At 42.3% G+C, this 24,462-nt stretch overlaps 1 protein-coding gene across 1 annotated transcript in view; it reads right to left on the reverse strand.

Moving 5' to 3' along the window:
* Window positions 1-14,663, reverse strand: part of ASPH (aspartate beta-hydroxylase) — a 185,983-nt gene extending 171,320 nt beyond the window's left edge. Inside the window, exon 1 of the mRNA XM_052651843.1 lies at window positions 14,494-14,663. Within this exon, the coding sequence (XP_052507803.1) occupies window positions 14,494-14,605 (112 nt within the window). The 5' untranslated portion in view covers window positions 14,606-14,663. The remainder of the gene's footprint in view (window positions 1-14,493) is intronic.
* Between the last annotated feature and the right edge of the window lie 9,799 nt (window positions 14,664-24,462).

The following is a 24,462-nucleotide window of genomic DNA, read 5'->3' on the forward strand; positions in this document are numbered from 1 at the left end:
AGACCCCATGGGCATCATCCACTCGGCTGCCCCACCCCCATACTCCAAGTCTGTCCCTTTCCGCCCTGTCCTGCCCCAGTTCAAAAACCAAAGTGATAGTGAATGTCACCACATGCTCAGGTGTCCCCTAACTCAACTCTCACTGACTCATTTTGCCCTAACTCCCATACCCAACCCCTCCCTCAGCTCCACCTTCACCAAACAGACTGGCCCCAACCCACCCCGGCTGAGGTCACCAGGAATAAAATTCACCAGGCACTCGGCTCACCACCCTGCACTCAGGTTCTACTGCATAAACTGTCGCAAACACTGGTCTCTTGGCTGTGTTCCAGGAAAAGCCAGCTAGTCTGCTGCCAAAGATTCCAAGGAGTATGACCCAACAAAATCTGACCAGCTGAAAAGGCTGAAGTCACAAAGCTTTATGCCAGTTCCTGAGAAGCTAATGTTTGGGCAGAAAGTACAGGTATATTTAACAGGTGCTGTCCTGACAGGGTACACTATCTTCCCAGGAGTGGCTAAATGTCTATAATACCATCTTGGATAAAAGTCTTGCCCTAAATAGAACATTTCAAATAAATAACTCAGGTAAAATAAATTCAGCTCAACAAATAATTCAGATCAGCAGAATAAGGTGCTTTCAGCTCTATAATCTAAGACACAAAGTTATAAAAATCACAGGATGGTCACTTTTTAAAAGGCTTTCACCATTTTCTCCACGCACCTGAATATTCATTCCTTTGACTAATAACTCTTGAAATCCCTGCCGTACAATGAACAGAGAGGCCACTTTGCTTACAGTCCAGTGGAAGAGTAAAACAAAAATAAAATAAAAGTTCATTTTGGTGAGTACCAATATTAGGGTATCTAGGGTGGGTTAACTCCAAGATGGCTCAGAGGTAAAGAATCTGCCTGCCAATGCAGGAGATGCAGGTTCAAACCCAGGGTCGAGAAGCTCCCCTAGAGAAGGAAATGGCTACCCACTCCAGTATTCTTGCCTGGGAAATTCTATGGACAGAGCAGACTGGTGGGCTCTAGTCCACTGGGAACACAAAGAGTCGGATATAACTTAGTGACTAAACAACAACAACAATATTAGGCTAAAAGAGTATATGGGACAATGTGGATGAAAACAATCACTTGGGAAGAACCATTCTCTTGAATTTTAAAGATACAGCACTTTGAAGTACAATCTTCTTTATAAATGTTATTAATAGCACTGGGCTTCCCTTGTGGCTCAGCTAGTAAAGAATCCACCAACAATGTGGGAGACCTGGGTTCAATCCCTGGTTTGGGAAGATCCCCTGGAGAAGGAAAAGGCTATCCACTCCTGTATTCTGGCCTGGAGAATTCTATGGACTGTATAGTCCATGGGGTCGCCAAGAGTCAGACTCAACTGAGCAACTTTCACTTTCACTTATAGTTTTTCTGTATTTTTTAATTAGGATTGTCAAACTTTAGTCTAAAGAAGGAAATGTCCATAACTCTTACAAAAGAATTTTAAAAGCCAAAACCAAAAACTAAAGGGAACAAAATTTTAGCAGTATTTCAGTATTTACATAATTTTAGCTTATCAATGAGTCACATTTAAGGCTAAAGTGAGGGAAAATCAAAATGTTGCAGAACAAATAAATGCCTGCTTTTGCCCAAACTTTCCTCCTAATCAGAATGAATGAAACATGAATGCTTCCTACTGGCCTAAGTACTTGTATGTCGAAACTACCAGAAAGGACTTGCTCATTTTAAATAATTCTCCACATCTTAATAATTTTTATTTCTTTAACTCCAACACTTATAAACATCAAGAGGATTTTGCAATCTGTCTTATGGCCCATAACATAAACATTAAAAAAAAAAAAAATCCACGCATGTAACACATAATCCCGGAGCACCTTTTACATTCAAGGCAGAGTGGAAGAAACACAAAAAACACAGCTTACACCATCAGTGCCCTTTTGATCTGTGAGAGGCAAGTAAGACTTTTCCCTGTAAATTTGTTCACACCATATTTACTGAGTGCCTACTATGCACAGACCATCATTTAATCGGTGGAGATAAAAAGGAAATGGAACATGGTGTTTACCTACACCAAACCCTAGGAGTAATTCTCCCAGCCCCAGCACGTACTCTTGACCAGGGTGAGTGAGCTTCGACCCACCTCCCGTTTTTGTATGAACCAGGGCCTAAGAATGGTTTTGACTTTTTAAATCAGTTGAAAAGAAATCAAGAGAAAAATTTAATAACAAAAAAAAGATAGCGACTGACTCGCACTGTTGTATAGCAGAAACCAACATGACACTGTAAGTAGTTATCCTCCAATTTAAAAAATTAGAAAAAGATAGTTGTTTCCTGGGAGATCATGTGACCACCATGCTGACCTCTGATCAGAACAATCCTGGTAATCCATTCCCAACCAGTGGTGGTGAGACAGGCAGTGTGGAGCCAAGGAGCCCTGTTCTATGCAAAAGAGAAAAAGCCCCCTTCTTCTGCCAAGTGTGAACAGGGAAGCAAGAAACCCCAAGGCTGCCAGCTGCCATCCTGAGTCCCAGAGGGGCCAACCTCAGGATGACAGACACCAACACTGAGAAGTCACGTGCTCTGAGGACTTCCTGAACCACTGATCCTACCACATCTGGTGCGAGCACATCACAGCTTTTTTAATGAAATCAATTCCTAACTGTTTACGGGGGTCTGCATCTGGTGTCTGTTCCTAACACAGATCATAAAGTTCTTGCCTTTATGATCAAGCAAGAACGAAAGACAACAGATGATCACAGTACAAAACTAAACATCCGTTCCGTTCAGGGTGGGTATCACCATCACCATGTACAAGTGCAGTTGTTAAGAAACACTATGCATCACTTTGCACAAGCGTAAGTATTATTCTCCATTTGAGAGATGAAGAAATATTTCAAGATGCTGAGAGAGGTTTGTTGACTTACTAAAGGTCAAAAATGAGTGGCAGAGCTAGTCCTCGGGTCCAGTGCAGTCTAATACTGTGTTGTCACACTTTTCTCATCTGCTAGAGGAACCTGTGGATCAAGGAGGATGCTAAAACAGTACCTGTAGAGGGCGCTACAAACGCTCATGCTGGGGGTGTGCGGGAGGAGGGTTGCAAAACCCACTGGGAAGATGATCAAGGGGAAGGTAGAAGAACTGATGGGGTAGCTGCCTCTTGACAGACACACAGGAGCCACACAGGGAAAGAGCAAGTGCAGGGCTGTCACAGAAGAAACAGCAAGCACAAATGCAGAGACCTCAGAGAGTGACTAGATGTGGATGAATTAATATAACTATAAAGAGAGCAGTTTAAGATTGGCTAGAGAGAGTAAAAGGGGCAAGATCATGAGAAGCCTGCTAGATGGTGCTAAGGAATCTAAACTACACCTTGAGGACCGGGAAGACTAGGCAAGGTTTTCAAATAAGCGACATGATCAAACTTGTACTTTATGAAGATGACAATGCCTGAAGGATGAAATAGGACCAGTTATGAGTCATCTAACTCATTACTCCTTGGAAGGAAAGTTATGACCAACCTAGATAGCATATTCAAAAGCAGAGACATTACTTTGCTGACTAAGGTCCGTCTAGTCAAGGCTATGGTTTTTCCAGTGGTCATGTATGGATGTGAGAGTTGGACTGTGAAGAAAGCTAAGCGCCAAAGAATTGATGCTTTTGAACTGTGGTGTTGGAGAAGACTCTTGAGAGTCCCTTGGAATGCAAGGAGATCCAACCAGTCTATTCTGAAGGAGATCAGCCCTGAGTGTTCTTTGGAAGGAATGATGCTGAAGCTGAAACTCCAGTACTTTGGCCACCTCATGTGAAGAGTTGACTCGTTGAAAAGACTCTGATGCTGGGAGGGATTGGGGGCAGGAGGAGAAGGGGACGACAGAGGATTAGATGGCTGGATGGCATCACTGACTCGATGGACATGAGTCTGGGTGAACTCCGGGAGTTGGTGATGGATAGGGAGGCCTGGCGTGCTGCGATTCATGGGGTCGCAATGAGTCGGACACGACTGAGCGACTGAACTGAACTGAACTGACTGATGAGTCATCTAAGGGCTCCCCTAGTGGCTCAGAAGTACAGATACGCTTGTGATGCAAGAGATCACCTGCAATGCCGGAGACACGGGTTTGACCCCTGGGTTAGGAAGATCCCGTGGAGGAGGACATGGCAAACAACTCCAGTATTCTTGCCTGGAAAATCCCATAAGCAGAGGAGCCTGGCGGGCTACAGGCCATGGAGTCACAAAGAGCTGGGCATGACTGAGCAACTGAACAGCAACAGTAAAGCACTTAGGCTAAATCTAATCAAGGAGGCATATCACTTTGGGAAAAAATTAGAAAAGTCATTGTAAGACAAATATATAGGAAGTTGCACCATGTTTATGTACAGAAATACTCATTATTACATGTGTGTTCTTGTGCCAATTTGTGCAAACTCCGGGAGACAGTGAAAGACAGGGAAGCCTGGCATGCAGCCGTCCATGGGGTTGCAAAGAGTCAGACATGACTTAGTGGCTAAACACACACACACACACATTTGTCCCAAACTGTTCTATAAATTCAGTACAATCCCAGTCAAAATCCTGAAATATTCTTCATAAAACTTAACTTGATGTGCAGATTCTAAAAAGCCACAGGCAAAGAAAGGTCCCCAAACAGTGAGGACAATGATGAAAACGGATAGAAGGACCTGCCTAATTCCACATACCAGGAACAAAACAGTCATAGGTAACTATACACAATAGGTGATACAGATTAGTGTATAAAGAAGACACTTCAACTAATAGTGCAGGACGTTTTCATTATTCATTCTTTAAAAATATCAGATCCCTACCCAACAATATATACAATAAAAAGCACACCCCATAGTTTAGACATCTAAATGTAAAAGGCAAAATTCAGTAGTTTATAGAAAAAAAAGAAAATGTTTTATGATCTCTGATAGAAAAGATGTCCTAAATAAAGCACAAACCATAAAGAAGAAAATAGAAAAATGCTATTATCAATAGATCAAAAATCTAAAAATTCTATTCAACAAATTAGACTACAGAAAATGACAATGTGAATAATCATAGACTGGGAGAAGCCCTTTATCATACAATCAAAAGGTTCAAGACAAAGAAATTCTACAAATCAAAAATTTAAATTATAGAAAATTAAAAAATCTAGACGAATAGGTTATATATATATATGTATATATATTTTTAAAAATTCACAGAAAAGGAAACTCGAATAGCTATTCTCACTAGTAACCTCATTGATGATGAGAAAAATGCAAGTTTAAAACACAAACACTACTTCACATCCACTAAACTTACTAAACTTGCAATATTAAAGGCTACCAAGTGTTGGTAATGTGGTTGCTGCACACAGGTAGCTGTTTTCATGGTGGGAGGGAGTGTAAAGTGATACAAGCACTTTGAGGTTGGGAAAAAAAAGGTGATACTTGGTAAAGTTTAATATGTGTATTTGCTATGACCCAACAATTCCAATCCTAAATTATGCTCTACAAAAGGACTTAGACATTTATACAAGGCAATAGACAACTCCAAGAGTGTTCAGGGGAGCAGTGTTTGAAAGAAAAAAATGAAAATAAACAAAGTGGTCCTGGACTCCAGGAGGGCTAAAGAAAAAGCACATTCATATAGTGAAGAACTATATATATGAAAACAGAGAGCCAATTTGGTAGAGTCTTAAGCAAACAGTGTCGAATAGTTGGCAAGTATGCTGCTGCTGCTGCTGCTGCTGCTGCTGCTAAGTCGCTTCAGTCGTGTCCGACTCTGTGCGACCCCATAGACGGCAGCCCACCAGGCTACCTGGTCCCTGGGATTCTCCAGGCAAGAACACTGGAGTGGGTTGCCATTTCCTTCTCCAAGGCATGAAAGTGAAAAGTGAAAGTGAAGTCGCTCAGTCGTGTCCAACTCTTCGCGACCCCATGGGCTGCAGCCCACCAGGCTTCTCCATCCATGGGATTTTCCAGGCAAGAGTACTATTCATAAAACTTTTGACATGCGCTAAACAAATGCATGGGCTTCCTTGGTGGCTCAGTGGTAAAAGAATCTGCCTGCAAAGCAGAAGATGTGGGTTCGATCCCTGGGTTGGGAAGATCTCCTGGAGAAGCAAATTGAACCCGCTTCCATATTCTTGTCTGGAAAATCCCATGGACAGAGAAGCCTGGTGGGCTACAATCCATGGGGTCACAAAACAATTGGAAATGACTTAGCAACTAAACAACAGCAAAAACAAACAAATGTATATGTATGTATATATACATACATATAATACTTCTATACATAGGGATACAGATATACTTCCTAAGCAATTTTCATACATATAAAATTTAATAATATATTTTACACAAATGGATATATAGTATACAATATGCAACATAATATTATATTGTTATATATGACTATTATACTATATACATCATACATGCAGCATAACATTATGTTATATATTACTATCTATATTATATGGTAGTCACTCAGTCTTGCCTGACTCTGCAATCCCAAGGACTGCAGCCCACCAGGCTCCTCTGTCCATGGGATTTTCCAGGCAAGGATACTGAAGTGGGTTGCCATTTCCTTCTCCAGGGGATCTTTCCAACCCAGCGATTGAACCTGGGTCTCCTGCATTGCAGGCAGATTCTTTACTGACTGAGCCACGAGGGAAGCTATATATTATATAATATACATTATAAAGAAATGTATGACAATGATTATCACAAAATGTTTAAGATTGGTTGTAAAGGGATAACACAGGAGAGGAGAAACCAAGAATTTGGTAATATTTTGCTTTCTCATCTGTATGGTGGCTACATGGTAAGTCACTGCATTATTTATATCTATTTAAACATCTTAACAGAGAAAGCAATGGCACCCCACTCCAGTACTCTTGCCTGGAAAATCCCATGGATGGAGGAGCCTGGTGGGCTGCAGTCCATGGGGTCGCTAAGAGTCAGACACGACTGAGTGACTTCATTTTCACTTTTCACTTTCATGCATTGGAGAAGGAAATGGCAACCCACTCTAGTATTCTTGCCTGGAGAATCCCAGGGACGGGGGAGCCTGGCGGGCTGCCGTCTATGGGGTTGCACAGAGTCGGACACGACTGAAGCAACTTGGCAGCAGCAGCAGCAAACATCTTAATATATAATACTACAAACAGATACAGTTTTAAAGAGCAACACATAGAAATATTTATATTCTAAAAGAGAGGTGGCTCTCCATCAAAAAGCAAAAGGCATGAGATAATTTGTAAATATAAAATTCAGTAAGTGACAAGCATCTTATTCAAATTGATTTGACTCAAAAAATGGAAAAGTTAAATGCAGGTATTCTTTCAATAAACACAACACAGATTTTTATTTTCATGTAAGGGAAAAAAAATTAACTTCTAAGTAAAATTTACCTGTGAACCTAGACCAAACAGACTTTCCAGTAGACCAATTCAGGAAAACTGAATTAAAACCAGAGTGTGAAAGTGTGTGAAACTGTACAATAGCAATATAATAAACAAGAACCAAAGTGAGAGATGGGAGAGAACGAAACAGCACTGAGTCTGTACTAGGTCATGACAGCAAAGGCTGTCAAACCTAGGCAAGACATGAGAAATAACAGTCATATAGTACTGGTGATGGAACAAAATTATTTTTTCCAGTCATATTTTCTCACTCAAAATTAAGACTGATGCTTGCTGGCTCCCATGCAGAATGAGTCACGAGGTTAAATCGGTAGGAACACATGCAGGAAAGAAAGGCTGGCATCTTTCCAAGCACAGCAACAGTAATTTCCACTCCGCACTAACTAAACACCCCCCACCACCACCACCACCCCCAGCCCTCATCCGCGTTAGAGCATGGAGAGCATCCACGGCAGATGAGGACAGCCACACTACAGCCAGATCCACCAGGCGAGACACCTGGATTTCCAAGGGGGCCAGAGACCAGCCCCAAGCCCTCAGAAGATCTTGTCTAAGTATCTTTTCTAAAAACTTACTCACCAAGTAGCCTCAACATTTCCTCTGAGTCTAAAGGAACTTATGGTTCCCAGGGAAAAGGATGGGGAGAAGGGATAGTTAGGGAGTTTGGGATGGACATGTGCACACTGCTGTATTTAAAATGGATAACCAACAAGGACCTCCTGTATAGCACACGGAACTCTGCTCAGTGTTATGTGGAGGCCTGGAGGGGAGCGGAGCATGAGGGAGAAAGGGTAGCTGTGTATGCATGGCTGAATCCTTTCCTGTTCACCTGAAAACGACCACAGTATTGTTTGTTAATCAGCTATGTGTGCATGCTAAGTCACTTCAGTTGTGTCCAACACTATGGACTGCGGCCCGCCAGGCTCCAACGGCTGTGGGGTTCTCCAGGCAAGAATACTGGAGTGGGTCACCAAGCCCTCCTCCAGGGGATCTTCCTGACCCAGGGATCAAACCCGCATCTCTTAGGTCTACCTGCACTGCCAGGCAGGTTCTTAATCACTATCGCCACCTGGGAAGACCCAGTTGACTTTATACTCCAATACAAAATTTTTAAAAATTATTTTTTAAAACAAATTTCCTTTGATTCTAATAGGTTATTTACAGCAAATTTGTCCTCAGGCGTCATCAACCTCGTCAGAACTACATTAGACTCAGTGATCTGCCCTTAAACGATATCCACATCAGCCAAAGGTAACAAGACACACCCTTGAAAAGCAAATGTTAAATGCAGACCAAATGCCTAGAGCACTCTCATTAAAAAACAATAATGACTGAGGAGGAAATACTACCTTGGCTCCTAGCGCCAGCAGAAGAAATGGCTAAAGCAATGGACTTCAGAACAAGGGCCCCTACAGTGGCACGTAGACATGAAGAGAAGGAAGAAATGAACATCCCAATCTCTGGTCCTCTACAGAAACGGCCAGATCTGCAGGACTAAACACCAGACACGTGTCCACCGAGATTTATATTCAGAGCTGCACAGATGCTGGAGCAGTGGATACTGGAGCACAGGAGCCAGCCTGAGCACCACCCCACCTTCCCAACAGATGGCTGAGGCTTTCCCAGGGATCTGGGTAAACTGTAGATGGGTTCTCTGTACATACAGAATATATTAAAGGGAGGCTAATTTTAAAATGTTCTGTTTATCTTAGGACAGAATGAAATCAAACCACGCAAGGGATGCAGAAACACCCCCAGACACAAACTAACTTGTGTATTTTCAGGATGTTAAAGTAGTATGTTGGAGTAACGTCAAAAGACTGAAATAGATCTGAGCTCTAGTAAGAGAAAACAGTGCAGATCCAGAAGGGATCTGAGGGTAAATCCTAAACTTGAAGACTGACATGCACCCAAGAGGCAGCCAGAAATGTGTCAAGGGGTACTCAGAACCCACTATGAACATGCCTTCTAGGACATCCACTTGACTCAAACAGATGCTACCCTGTATCACAAAAATTCATTTCTTAAATTATAAAAAAATTTTCAAGCATGCAATAGCCTGCTTAGTTCTACAGCTTTATATATTCTCCAAAGTTTCACATGCACCTTTACCATTACAGGTACTTCGATGAAAAATCTGAGCAACAGAAAGGCATACAGAATTGATTTTAGGGCTGTCACAACCCTGAATAATTTTTTCCATTTGAGACCAGGTTTAGAAATTTTGAGTGACCTGCAACAAAGTTCTTAAATGGCTATGAATCCAGGTCATCAGATTTTCCCAAACTACAATGTCTTTCTGGGGGGGGAGGAGGGGGGTGGGGAAGGGGGTGGGTGGCAGATATTCCACTGGGACCAAAGAATTTAGAGGTTAAATTTCCAATAGTAACTAAAAACAGAGTGGAAAGCTCACGTGATTCTTAATCCAAGCTACTCTGTTGCCAATCAGCTGAAAATGAGAATCTCTCATTGTCTAGTAATCTCTTTGAGACACATGATTTTACAGTAAAGCTAAAGTATAGATCTCTCCTTTTACTTCCGAACCCAGTTTAATATTTGGTCTTTTTAAAATTGTGTGCAAAGGACTTCCCTGGCGGTCCAGGGTTAAGACTTCACGTTCCAGTAGAGGTTTGATCCCTGGTCAGGGAGAAAACATCGCACATGCCTTGTGGCCAAAAAACTAAAACATTAAAAAAAAAAAAAAAAAAGGAAGAAAAGAAACAATATTGTAACAAATTCAATAAAGACTTTAAAAAAAAGGTAACTATGTTTAAAAATAATAATAATAAAATGTGTTCAGGAATTCCCTCCCAATACTTTTTAGCACTTGGTTCCATACAATCTGGGCTGCCCTGGTGGCTTAGACAGTAAAGAATCTGCCTGCCAACATAGGAGCCGAGGGTTTGATCCCTGGGTTGGGAAGATCCCCTGGACAAGGGAATGACTTGCCCACTCCAGTGTTCTTGCCTGGAGAATTCCAGGGACAGAGGAGACCCACCATGGGGTCTCAGAGTCAGACCCAACTGGGCGACTAACACTCATTTTTCATACAATCTGGCCAGCTGAAAATGCTGTTCAATTGAACATAAAACAGCACGGTTCCTCTAATGGAAGAATTATGGCCTTCCTATCTTTTCATTCTAGACTGACTCACAAAGGATTAAGTAACTGGCACAAAATGATTAAAGGAAAGGAATTTCACCAAGGCCTCCTCATTCAATGGAGTGAGAGGGCAGCAATGTATTGTGTCTGTTAATTACTAAGCAGTCCAAGATATATTGAAAGTAATAAGGAAGAAAAAAATTCTAAATGATTAACATGCATCAAAATCAAACATCTGCAAATGTATAATTTTATAGATAGGGCATCAATGCATTTAATTCTAAATATAATCAGCCTAAATCAATAAGACTGCTAGGGACTGACTATTACTACTAACTTTCAAAACCTGCTGTTAGAGACTGTGACAGAATTAAATAGCAGTGGCTGAGCATTTTTAATTAGTTGTCCATTAATGATTCTGAGTATGTACAGGGCTCGTTAAATTTAAAAAACAAGTAGATGTTATATCTGAAACTTAAAATTGAAAGAGGAAAAAGTGTTCTACAGTGACACCTACTGCTGAAGTGTGGCACAACACTATTAGACAAAGGAAACAGATGTTTACATCCCCTAGCAAGTTGGAAGCTACAGGGAAAGACTGAATGACACTGCAAAGGGAAAATCTAAACAAAACATTATATATACCAGGATCTGTAACTACAAAATAAGTCTAAAACCACATCATGATCCCTGCTGACCAAAGATCTTCAAATCAATAAATCTGAAAGGTTTCCCTTGGCCCCAGTTGGTCAAGCAAGTCAGTTTTTTCTGTGTGAGTTAAAGGTAAGATACTTCCCAGGAGGTGCAGTGGTAAGTAATCCGCCTGCAATGCAGGAGGCTCGGGGAATCATGGGTTTGATCCCTTGTTCAGGAAGATCCCTGGAGTACGAAATGGCAACCCACTCCAGTATTCTTGCCTGGACAATTCCATGGACAGAGGAACCTGCCAGGCCACAGTCTATAGGGTCGCAAAGAGTCAGACATGACTGAGCACAAACACAAACATACACACACACACACAGGTAGTATGTTCAATTTACTCATGTTTCTTTCATATTTTAAAGAATAAAACTGGAAAAGGCAAACTTGAGCTCTGCAAAAAGCTTTTATCAGTTTTCAATTTAAGTTGAAGGCTTAAATAAAAAGCAGACATCTGCTTTAAAAATCTAACTTTTACAAAAACCTCCAAGTTTCAGTTTCAAAACACCACTTTTGAAAAAAATGACCACCAAGATCAACAAAAGGCCAGATAATCACATTTTCCCTAAAATGCATGTTTCCAAGGACTGGGTCTTCTTCCACTCTACTTTCACACACAAATGTCAGAAATAATAATGTTTAATGTGACTAGTGTCATCATCTCCTTCGGGATATCAATGCAAAACCCAAGAAACATTAGCTGAGCCCATATACTTCTTCTCAAACTAAGATTTTCAAATGTGCTGTTTCAAACACAATTTTAGTCAAAAGAAAAGTTAACTGGTGATATGATAGGAAGCATATTTTTCTTTTAAAAACCAGGTGTAATATGCCATAGAGAGCTAGAAAGAAAAGAAAATCAACTTCGACTCCAAGATTCCCATAAAACCTTACAAATGAGAGAGCCTAAAATCCAGGAGATGGTGAGGGGCAGTGAGGCCTGGTGTGCTGCAGTCCATGGGATCACAGTCAGACACCACTTAACCAAAGCACAACAAGAAGCCAGTACAATGGTCAAATGAACAAGAGAAAACCTGGTTTTAGTCTTGGATCATCCAATAATCAGTTGGGTTTCCAAGAAGTAGATAACCTTTAAGGAGTCAGACAATCTTTCCAGGCCTCGTGGTAAGGCCGCAGCCAAGATTCCAGTTTCTGTGATTTCCCCAGCACGTGGTATTGACTTGGGCATCAATGTGTACACATCAATGACAGATAGATACAGCAACCAAATAGAAGTGGCTCCATCTTTCCGGTATTCTATGCTATAAGGAAGCAATACAAATAGGGTCACATGTTCACACTGCAGTGCAACTGCTTACAACAGAGAGAAACCTCCTTTCATCTCCTGTGCCTTCCACGTGGCACACAGTCAGAACTCATCACTGACTGAAAAAAAAGAAAAAGCTACGGAAAAAGAATGCTCCTTATGTAACAAGCGAGACTCCAACGTCAACCCTCCGTCTGTGGAGATTTTTCTGGTAATACAGGTATCTCTCTCATTTCCACATTCTCTTTTATACACTATGTCTGTTTCACAACAATTATAGGATCAATGTGTAAAATGCTTAAAAGAATGTAGATCCTCAAATAGGATGGAATTTGCTCTAAAATGCTGGAATATCAAAGTTGGAATGTGTTCATTTTGGTCCTAACATTTCCTAAATGTATCACCTACCTGTTAAAACTGATTCAGATCTTGAACCACTGGGGATGGGGATACAATCAATACACACTGTCGATGCTAATTCTCACCAACAACAGGGCATTTAATAAAACAACTGCTTCAGATAGAGTCAAACCTCTCTACCCAGAACTGCAAAAGGCAGAGTGGAACAAAAATGATGTGCTTTGCTTGTAAATGGCTACAAAAACTTCTGAAAACAACATTAAAGTGTCCTTCATCAGCTTTCTCTACTTGGAGCTGCAGTTGCATGAGTTCTCATTTAGATATTTTTAAAAGTGTAGGCAGAGCCCTTCCTTCATCTACCCTTCTGCCTGTTTAAGTCAACTGACTGGCATTTAAGGTCAAGTGACAAAGGAATACAAAGTTTACTTATGTCAAAGGTGAATTAATATGTTTTCTGTGGAATTCAAACTGTATCTTTTTTCTCTACAATACAAAAAAATAGTTCTCAGAGTGTAAATTTAGTCAATATTTCAACTGTACTATTTTCATCATTTAAATTTAACTATTTAAATTCATTCACCCATCAAATTATTTTTTATTGAGCATCTATTAATGGCAAGACTCAAAGAGTTGGGAAAAGGAATCAACCAGAGGGAATGAGTGAGACAGGAAGGCAATACACGTGAAAATAAATAATTTCAGATGGTGGTAAGTGCTATTTAAAAAACAGCTCTTTAAAGGATGACTATAGTCTTCTGATCTACTTTTTTTTTTTTTGATTTACTTTTTTGATACAAGTAAATACATTCCTTGCAGACCTCAGGAAACAAAGAATCTAGAATCATTTTAAACGGGAAAGTTTATAGCTCTGATTCAATACACATGTGGATTGCAGTTTTAATATCCCAAATATGAGTCAAAGGAAGTATAAAAGAAACGAGAACCACTGAAATATGAGATGAAACAGATTTACAACATCTGTTCTCTCTCTTTACTGGATAAGCACAGGATGAGAAAGGTGAATATCTTTTTTTTTTTTTTAAGAGAAGACAAAGGGAAAAAAATAGAGAAGCTTGCCCAGTATTTATGGTATTCTGTTATATTTACAGGCAACTACAACGCACGGTAAGAAAGCTACATAAAGGCAAAAATATTTAAAATAATCTTCAAGAATATTCAAATCACTCCCCTCTCCCCCGCCCCGCACACACATCCCAGCAGCCTTATTCTTCTTTGAGCTGCACTTGAAAGCTGCTGGTTTGGCACGAACTTATTTTCTGACTTTGGCTCATTTCCAAACTCTCCAAAATATGCACAGCCAAGGTAAACTGTTTCTCTTACGCCTATCGTCAATTCCACAGCGAGCCAAGAAGGAGTGGATCGACACAACCTCCATCTCGGCTGCGCACTGCAGGTGAGGGAGCGGCCGGGAAGGGGCTCCCCGCTCGGCCCGGCCCCCCTGCAGCCCACCCACCAGGCCCACCGAGCACGGCCTCCGCCCCGCGCCCGGAGGAGGATGGAGGAGGCGTTCGGCGGCATCTGGGGAGGTGGACCCGCAGAGCCCACGCCCCCCCCGCCCCCCACGGAGCCCCATCCTCCGGGCCACCCGGACCCCGGCTCTGGAGCGCCTCTGACCTCTCCGGGCCCCGGGGCTGCTGCTGCCGCCGCTGGTGCAGCCGGTCGGACTGCCAGAGCTGCTGCTGCTGCTGTTGCCGCCGCCGCCCTTGGCATTCTTGCGCGGGGCCATCGCGCGCACCGCTGGAGCAGGCAAGGGTGGGGGGCTCCCTCCGGGCGTGGGGAGCGCGGGCGCTGCAGCGGGTGAGGGCCGCGGCTCCTGAAGCTGCACGGGTGTCTCGGCACCGCCCGCAGCGCCTCAGAGGACTTTTCGCCCGGCGCGCACTCAGCCCTCGCCTGCTCCGAGCTGGTGACTGCCCTCCCGGGGCGAGACCGCGCCGCTCACCCGCCCTGAGGCCACACCCCCGTCCGGCGAGCCCCACCCCTCCCCGCCCACAGAAGGCTGAGTGACGGGGTATGCAGCCAGTCACAAGGGCCTTTATGAGGGGGCGGAACCGTGCCGTGTTTCCCCGCCCCGCTGCAGGCTTAGGGCTTCTCTGGCGCGACGCTGCGGCCTGTGAGAGCCAGCAGCTTTCGACTTTCCAGTCTGTTCTGGTCCTTTGGAACGTGGCAGACGTGGAAAGCAAGAGGACTCTCGCGAGCTTTGGCGGACCCTGTACAATGGGGATGGGGCGGGGCGGGCGACACGTGTGCAGCGTCTGGATTAGAGCTCACCCTCTCTTGGCTTTTCACCGGGAATTTTGTTCGTGTCCCACTTCCCTGTGCACACAGAGAGCCAAGTGAGGCAACGTCCCTTCTTGCGAAAAAACTGTATTTGTCAGTATTAATATTACGACATTTCTGAAATGGTGATGTTAGAACTAACTAAATGCTTAAGCCGTACGTAGCTGGTTTTTAAAGCAGGACGTCACTCCGTTTGTGCCATCAGCGTTTTCAGAAGATCTTAGTTAAGAGGTGCAAATGTAAAGCAAAAAGTTCATTTCTTTGCCCTCTGTCTGAAATCTCTCTCTGCAGCGCTGACGTCTTCATTCCTCTCCCTTGATGTCCCCACCGTGGGTCCCCCCGTGCAGGGGCAGGTAGTCTGGGCCTTCAGCTGCTTCTGACCACACGTGGTCTTAAGAATATCTGGGTCCCTGGACGAGCCAGATAGGAGCTTGAGATCAGGCACATGGTCTGTCATCATCTTTGTGTCGCCAGTCGCCAACACAACGCCTGATGCAACAGACAAGCCAGACCTGTTCGGTTATTTGATACATATCTGATAACTTCTTAACACTCTCCCCCAATTCTTGACCATGTTTCAGAGCACTTAAGAGGGCCAAGGAACCAGACCACGCTTGCAGAGTGGCACCTGCTTTTATCCCTCTTCTCCAGTTCTGCCTCTGTGCACTGTCGGGTCCTTGGCCTCAACCGCCTCTTCTGGATTCACAGAAGCCCGCGGGAGGGTGGCACTGCATAATGAGAAGGCCTCTCTCTCCTTTTTGTGAAATGATGTTAGATAGTTATCAAGACAGAGCAGGGCAGCAGAGCTCACAGGGTTTGTACTGAAGCAGCTTGTTCAGTTTTTATCTCATGGCATCTCCTTCTGCCTTCATCCGCCCTTTTTCTCATCCAAATCCCTTAACCATTATTTCATTGGGTGGAGGAGGGTGGAGAGCTGAACCAAGAGACAAATCTAAGTTAAAGAGCTTAATATAAAATTATAATGAGAAATGAGCTGAGCAGACAATGCTCAAGATACTTGAACTCTTAAATTCTGACAAAAGTCCTTGTGGTGTCTGTTTCTTGAGTGTGAGTTAAATCAGGCCCAGAGAGGTTAAATTAAGTAGGTAACAGAGCTAGTAAGTGATGGAGCAGGGATGCGATATGGTTCCATCTGGCTCCAGAGTCTATGGTCAGAATTCTCCTTCCAAGGACAAGGTTCAGTTTTGAGCAGAGAATGTCTCACTGGCTCCTTCTTCTCTTAGCAGATATCTCCTGAAAGCCTCCTTGGCCCAACTGCAAAGAGAGATCTGAAAAAAACTGATGGTGGTTACTTAGCAAGGTCCACTTCTTTGAAGAAATCAACTTTCTCTGATAACAGACTCCAAGATGTCATGGAATGATGTTTTCCAGAAACTATCATTATATTTCAGAATACAGTGAAACCATTTTCCTGTATTTCCAGAAACCTAGTACCACTGATAAGATACATAGCTTGTTATCTTAGCCAGTACCAGACCTAAATAGAGGCTTTGTAAACAGAGATCACGGGAAGTTAGAGATTTCCTGACTTCCTTCATGTAATGTAAGAAGCAGCTACAATGATATTTATATGCTCACTATTATAAAATAAAACTTGTAATAATATTCATGGCATTCCCCGATGGTGCAGTAGGTGAAGAATTCACCTGCAATGCAGGAGACCCAGGAGATGTGGGTTCGATCCCTGGGTTGGGAAGATCCCCTGGGGAAGGAAACGGAAACCCACTCCAATATTCTTGCCTGGGAGATCCCATGGACAGAGAAGTCTGGCAGGCTACAAAAAATTGGACATGACTGAGCAACAACACACACAAACACACACAAATAATGTCAGTTATATATATTTACATCTATATATACTTACCTATTATGAGTATTAAAAAACACAAAGCTTACCTTGGACCCATGAATTTCTTTACAGAAATCCTTTTCTCAGCATCAAGTTGAAGAAGGTTAGGAAGTCAAGGTACCTTTGCATTTAAAGGCTGAATCTCTCCTTAACAGGAGCCTATTCTCATTTCTGTGATTTCTGAGTAAGCTATGAATGAACCCTGGATGAAGCAATGTTAAAAGGACCATAAAGAAAAGACTTAACTAGGACAATGTATTAAAATACTAACTTAATAGAGCTTTTGAACTAGGCCAAATGTGCCTTTCAGATATTTTCATAAACTTTCCATTGGTTTCACCACTGGGATTTGCAAGTGAGAACTTGAGGACAAGATTTGTCCTAGTTGTTTTTCCCTCATGTTGACCCTTCACAGTCTCTAGTTAAATGCTTTCCAAATTAAATATTTCTGGACTTCTGTAAACCTAGTGTTTTAAAGTTGCATTTTACCTGCTTCCTAGAAAGTGGCTCTGATTTACATGCAGTCTTGCTAATATAAAATTTTATTATTGCAAACTAAAAATAAGTATTTCTCTATCATCATTTATCATAGTAAATTCTGCTCTAGTGAAAAAAATGAATGTCAATGTATCATGATGATTCAGTTGTGTGTTTTCATTTTACATTAGTAGAATGTGTTGCAATGCAGGACATGTCTGTAAATACAAGAACACTTTTAAGGCATTCTGTACTCAAAGTGTTCTCAAAGCAATTATTCCCATATGAGTTATATCTCAACAAGTAAATGTACTGTCATTTTCATCAAACAGCTTGACTTTATATTACTATAGAAAAAATGAACGTGGCTAGTGTCTATCTTATAAATACATGGAAAGAAGTTATTTTAAATCTAGTCAAAAATAGATCAGAATTGGAAATACTGTGTTGTGATACAGAAAAATAATCTGAAAACATACTAGTTAAGAAACCTATAGTTTCATTTTTCATTTCAATTCTTTACCTTTTCTATCAGAATTTGTGGTATTTCGTGCCAAATTCTCTTCCTAAAAAACAACAACAAAAAAAATAGCATCTCTTCTCTATAAGTAATCTATCATCTACAAGTACATCTGTCATCCATAAGTAATAACGATCGCTAGGTCCTAAGTTTCCTAGTCTAAAGAAGTAATAGAATTAATTGATTCTACTTATATCTAAAAATTCAGACCAGAAAGGAACTTAAGCATGGAGAGAAGTCAAATAATTAGAGAATAGCTACTGATTATAGGCCTGATGGTTGTATGGTATATAAAAGGAAATATTTGTGTGATTTAGGAGTCTTTAGAAAGTATTGGAGAAATCAAGAAAAGAAAAAGGAAGTGGAAGGGTCCCAAAGATTCAGTTTATTTTCAAGATAATTTTACTTAAACTATAGTGGCCATAAGGAGGTAGAAATAGGTTCCTTATCCAAAGAAAAGTATCCTGAAGCTAGTTTCTAGGCTCCTCCTTCTAAGCAATTTCATCAAGTCTGGGTTCCTTATCCAAAGAAAAGTATCCTGAAGCTAGTTTCTAGGCTCCTCCTTCTAAGCAATTTCATCAAGTCTGGGTTCCTTATCCAAAGAAAAGTATCCTGAAGCTAGTTTCTAGGCTCCTCCTTCTAAGCAATTTCATCAAGTCTGGGTACATAAAGCAGATGTATTTGCCTTACAATAAATAGTGTTAATTACGACATGCAACTGGAATCAATTAGCCAACTTAAATTCTTGATACTGTTGTTTAGTCACTGAGTCGTGTATGACTTTGCGACCCTATAGACTGTAGCCTGCCAGGCTGTTCTGTCCATGGGATTTCCAAGGCAAGAATACTGGAGTAGGTAGCCCTTTCCTTCTTCTGGGGATCCTCTCAACCCAGAGGTCAAACCTGCGTCTCCCAAGTTGACAGGCATAATCTTTACCACTGAGCCACCAGGGAGGCCCTGAATTCTTGACACCTGATGGAAAATCATGCATACTTTACATAAAATTATTATTGGCCCAGCCCTCTTTATACTGTCATCATTCTGACTTGAACCTATTCTGCAATTTCTTAAGCACATGATAAACATTACTGAGCCTGTACCAAAAAATAATTCCTAAGAAACTTTGCCGAAAACGTGCCAGCATGGAAAATAGGGAGTGTCTCTTTGTACCAATGCAACAAGATTCTATTCACCTAAAGGCCACTGTAATATATTTGAAATTCTACAGTATTTCTTTATTTTAAGAAGTATGATATCCATTGTTTTTAAAGGCGGTTGTTTATCATTATATGATGACTGTATAGTAGTAGAGCTGAGGATTCTCTTAATTCTTCATGGAACAGCTTCAGCGCTGACTTCATCACTTGATGAATTCATTTCTCTTGGCAAATCCCTTTGAGTTAGAGACAGAGACATCAATATTCTAGAAGTTCACTACAGCTATTCCTCCCAGTACCAGAAAGCACATGTATCTAGTAAAACAGTGAAATCCTCTCCGGAAAGCTGTGTCAAATTACGGGATTCTATTTTCTTTGCTTGTTGATGGCATCCTTGTGTGTGTGTTCAGTTCAGTTCAGTCGCTCAATCGTGTCTGACTCTTTGCGACCCCATGAATCGCAGCGCACCAGGCCTCCCTGTCCATCACCAACTCCCGGAGTTCACTCAGACTCACATCCATCGAGTCAGTGATGCCATCCAGCCATCTCATCCTCGGTCGTCCCCTTCTCCTCCTGCCCCCAATCCCTCCCAGCATCAGAGTCTTTTCCAATGAGTCAACTCTTCCCATGAGGTGGCCGAAGTATTGGAGTTTCAGCTTTAGCATCATTTCTTCCAAAGAAATCCCAGGGTTGATCTCCTTCAGAATGGACTGGTTGGATCTCCTTGCAGTCCAAGGGACTCTCAAGAGTCTTCTCCAACACCACAGTTCAGAAGCATCAATTCTTCAGCACTCAGCCTTCTTCACAGTCCAACTCTCACATCCATACATGACCACTGGAAAAACCATAGCCTTGACTAGATGGACCTTTGTTGGCAAAGTAATGTCTCTGCTTTTGAATATGCTATCTAGGTTGGTCATAACTTTTCTTTCAAGGAGTAAGCGTCTTTTAATTTCATGGCTGCAATCACCATCTGCAGTGATTTTGGAGCCCCCCAAAATAAAGTCTGACACTGTTTCCACTATTTCCCCATCTATTTGCCATGAAGTGATTGGACTAGATGCCATGATCTTCGTTTTCTGAATGTTGAGCTTTAAGCTAACTTTTTCACTCTCCTCTTTCACTTTCATCAAGAGGCTTGTTAGTTCCTCTTCAGTTTCTGCCATAAGGGTGGTGTCATCTGCATACCTGAGGTGATTGATATTTCTCTTGGCAATCTTGATTCCAGCTTGTGCTTCTTCCAGCCCAGCGTTTCTCATGATGTACTCTGCAAAAAAGTTAAATAAGCAGGGTGACAATATGCAGTCTTGACATACTCCTTTTCCTATTTGGAACCAGTCTGTTGTTCCATGTCCAGTTCTAACTGTTGCTTCCTGACCTGCATTTAGGTTTCTCAAGAGGCAGGTCAGGTGGTCTGGTATTCCCATCTCTTTCAGAATTTTCCACAGTTTATTGTGATCCACACAGTCAAAGGCTTTGGCATAGTCAAGAAAGCAGAAATAGATGTTTTTCTGGAACTCTCTTGCTTTTTCGATGATCCAGCGGATGTTGGCAATTTGATCTCTGGTTCCTCTGCCTTTTCTAAAACCAGCTTGAACATCAGGAAGTTCGTGGTTCACGTATTGCTGAAGCCTGGCTTGGAGAATTTTAAGCATTACTTTACTAGCATGTGAGATGAGTGCAATTGTGCGGTAGTTTGAGCATTCTTTCGCTCAGTTGTGTCTGAGCCTTTGCAGCCCCATGGACTGTAGGTAATCCTCCAGGCTCCTCTGTCTATCATATTCACCAGGCGAGAATACTGGAGTATGTTGTCATTCCCTTCTCCAGGGAATCTTCCCAACCCAGGGATTGAACCTGGGTCTCCCACATTGCAGGCAGATTTTTTACTGTCTCTGCCACCAGGGAAGCACCTAATGGTATCCTCTTCCCATATAATTTTTTAGCTCCAGTGCAGAAGAATCTAGGAGTGAAGCTACCAAAAGTTATCCTTTCAGAAGCAATTGTGTAAAAGACTAAGTGTAGATATTTTGACCAAAAGAGAGTTTTTTTCCCCTTAAACTTGAGAAAACTGAAATCAAATGTCAAAAGCTTGATAGTATACACATGTCTATGAGTGCTAAGTTGCTTTAGTTGTTTTCGACGTTTTGCCACCCCATGGACTGTAGCCTGCCAGGCTCCTCTGCCAATGGGATTCTCCAGGCAAGAGTACTGGAGTGGGTTGCCATGCCCTCGTCCAGGGAATCTTCCCAACCTAGGGATCAAACTTGTGTCTCTTATGTTTCCCTCATTGTCAGGTGGTTTCTTTAATACTTGTGTCACCTGGGAAGCCCATATACTACTGAAACTATGTATGAAATAGATGACTAATTAGAACCTATGTAGAGCACAGGGAACCCTACCCTCAGTGCTCTGTGGTGACCTAAATGGGAAGGAAACCTAAAAAATAGGGGATATATAGTAAACATACAGCTGAGTCACTTAGCTGTACAGCAGAAACTAACACAACTTCATAAAGTAACTGTACTCCAAAAAAATTAATTAAAAAAAAGAAAGAAAAGAAAGTCAAGTTTCAAGTGAGAAGGAGCAACTTCCAGTATTAAAGATCTATCATGGGACTCATTAGACTCAAATTCAGATTCTCAGAAGAAGCAGATCATATAAGCAGCCACTCAGACTGAATTATGCTTTTTCTGGTCTAATTTCTGCTGTGCGTGCAGGCAGTTGCAGAGGAGGGTGACCATCACCAACACTGTCATAGGGCCCCCAGTCTCTTACCAGCCTTTGCCTCAAGGCATCAAGAAAAGATGCCCCACTCCTTCTGTTAATCTCCATGATCTTCCCCCTTCAAAGCTGCCCATGATGGTATGATAGTAACCCTGTTTCATCCAGGTGCCCCTGTTGGCACACAGGAAAAGGGGGGTGTGCAGAGTGCGGGTGCCTGCTGGTCCCTTATCCCTTGGCCTTTTCTCTCCGGCCCATCAATACAACCAGTTGAGAGATTTTCAACCTGTGAGATGCTGCAAACTCAGAGATAAAATGCCTTCCATGAAACTCAGAGATAAAATGCCTTCCGTGGCTGAGGCTCAGAAAGGAGGCGAAAAAGCCTGGAGTTATTAGGAAGAATCTCCATGGAGTAACAGAAAGCCCCACTTCATCCTAGCCCCACACTTGGAGACTCCCAGTAAAAATACAAGGTGGAAGGGTGGAAGAAGGGCAGATTCAGCATGACTGGCAAAAAAAAAAAAAAAAAAAAAAAACCTGGCCTGCCTCTGGCTCAGATCTTGCAGAATAACAACTCTGCCAATAAATAAGGCCCCTTGCCAGAAAGACTGGCCAAAAATGTTCTATTGGGAGTTGGGGGAGGGAAGGTCCTACCAACCCTCCGGAGAGCCAGGGAAGCGTGACTGATGCTATCCACCTCTGGGGCCCACTACTCTCCTCATTCAGAAAGCCTTCCCTCCAGTTAGTGTGTCCCTCTTCTCAGTTATTCTAGCAGGAGTGGAGGGGGGTTATTTCAGTCCTAACTATAAGCAGGTTGTAATTAGAGTTGTTCCCATCCCAACACAACCACAGCCTACACAAGGTAGGCTGGCCGGGCGGGGCAGGTCGTTGGTGGCTAATGGAACATTTTGTGATACCTTCTCTAAGATTCCAATATCCAAAAGGCTGACCGGTACCCAAGGCCATAATTCTGCAGTTGTTTTGAACACTCTTCAATTGCGTCCTAGACGGCCAAGAGCTGGAGTCAGAACCTAGAGCGGGAAGTGGTGTCTCCCCCACCTTTTGCGGAATCGATCCAGGGATGATAACTAAGGGATGATTTCCCCATGTGGTGTCTGACCTTTCCTCCCGCCATCTACTTACTTCCTCATCTCCAGCTCGTCCCACTCACAGCGTCCCAGTGGACTTACAAGAGCTGTAAAAAAGGCTTCCTTCCAGGGCCTCCCCTGGTGGTCCAGTGGTTAGGACTTCACACTTTCAATGCAGGGGGTGTGGGTTCAGTCCCTCTTCAGGGAACGAAGATTCCCACATGCCTCTGGGGTGGCCGAAAAGTCTTTTTAAAAAAACGTTTCCAGAGGTCCATGTCTTCCCATCCGTGGATTTCCGGCCACAGCCATAATCAGGCCTTTTCTTTTCTAGGATAGCAGGGAGTGAGCCACTGGAGTCCCAGGGCCAGCGCTCATGCTCAACCTCAGCATCAGCCAGTGCCCTCTCTGAGATGGGGAATCTTGGCATCCAAGGCCTTCCTCTCTGTGTGATCCCCTCCAGGGTGACCTGGAAGGCTTTGGAAGATTGGGGAGCAGGACTTCCTACAACACTTGGGGAAACTTAGCTGCCTGGTAACCAGAGAATGCACTCATTGTGTCCTCCATTTTGAAGCTGGTGCTTCCTTTTCTTTGAATCCACATCCTACTGGTTTTGGACATTGGCTAATAGAGTAACCTGTGCTTTGGAGCTTCCCAGGTGGCTCAGAGCTAAAGAATCTCCCTGCCACGCAGGAGACATAGGTTTGATTCCTGGGTCGGGAAGATCCCCTGGAGAAGGAAATGGAAATCCATTCCAGTATTTTTGCCTGAAGAATCCCATGGACAAAGAAGCCTGGAGGGCTACAGTCTATGGGGTTGCAAAGAGTCAGGTGTGACTTAGTAATTAAACAACAACCTATGTTTTGGGGGTTTTATTTCCCTGCAATTTTTGAGATTTTGGCAGTTTGCCATAAAAACATGACAGAATTTTCGAGGCTTTGTCTTTTAGTATTGTGACCTTTTTCTTGAAAGCTAATTTTGATGTGAGGAAAAGATATGGCATCTGAAGATTTGTATGGAAGAAGGAACCAAGATAAAGGGTTAAAAACAGATAAGGTGTAAAATGCTATTTTTTTAAACCAGTTTCCCTAGTCTTATGTAAGTTAGGCAATCAATTAATTGCTTGTGTTTTGATAAGATAACTATGTCTTATATAACAATATTTTTAAGTACTGTTTAAGTACTTTTAAAGATATTGATAACTATATATTGTTTTAAAAGTACTTTTCAGATCATTTGAGCAAATTCCCACATAGAAAAACTAAGGGGAATCTAATGTCCCAAATTCTACTAACATTCCCTATCTCTTACTTGTAATTCTGGCATTCTGGCCTTTTAAAATTTTGTCCTTGACATTTACCTGAATAAGCTTTTCCAGCATCTTCATTGCTGCTTTCTGTATGCATTAAGGCTCTTCAGGTTCCAAATGAGGTTTGTTCCCAGTTTCTTAATTCTTAAATAATGGCATCTGCCCTA

This window comes from Budorcas taxicolor, chromosome 14, assembly GCF_023091745.1.
Source record: "Budorcas taxicolor isolate Tak-1 chromosome 14, Takin1.1, whole genome shotgun sequence".
NCBI classification, from domain to species: domain Eukaryota; kingdom Metazoa; phylum Chordata; class Mammalia; order Artiodactyla; family Bovidae; genus Budorcas; species Budorcas taxicolor.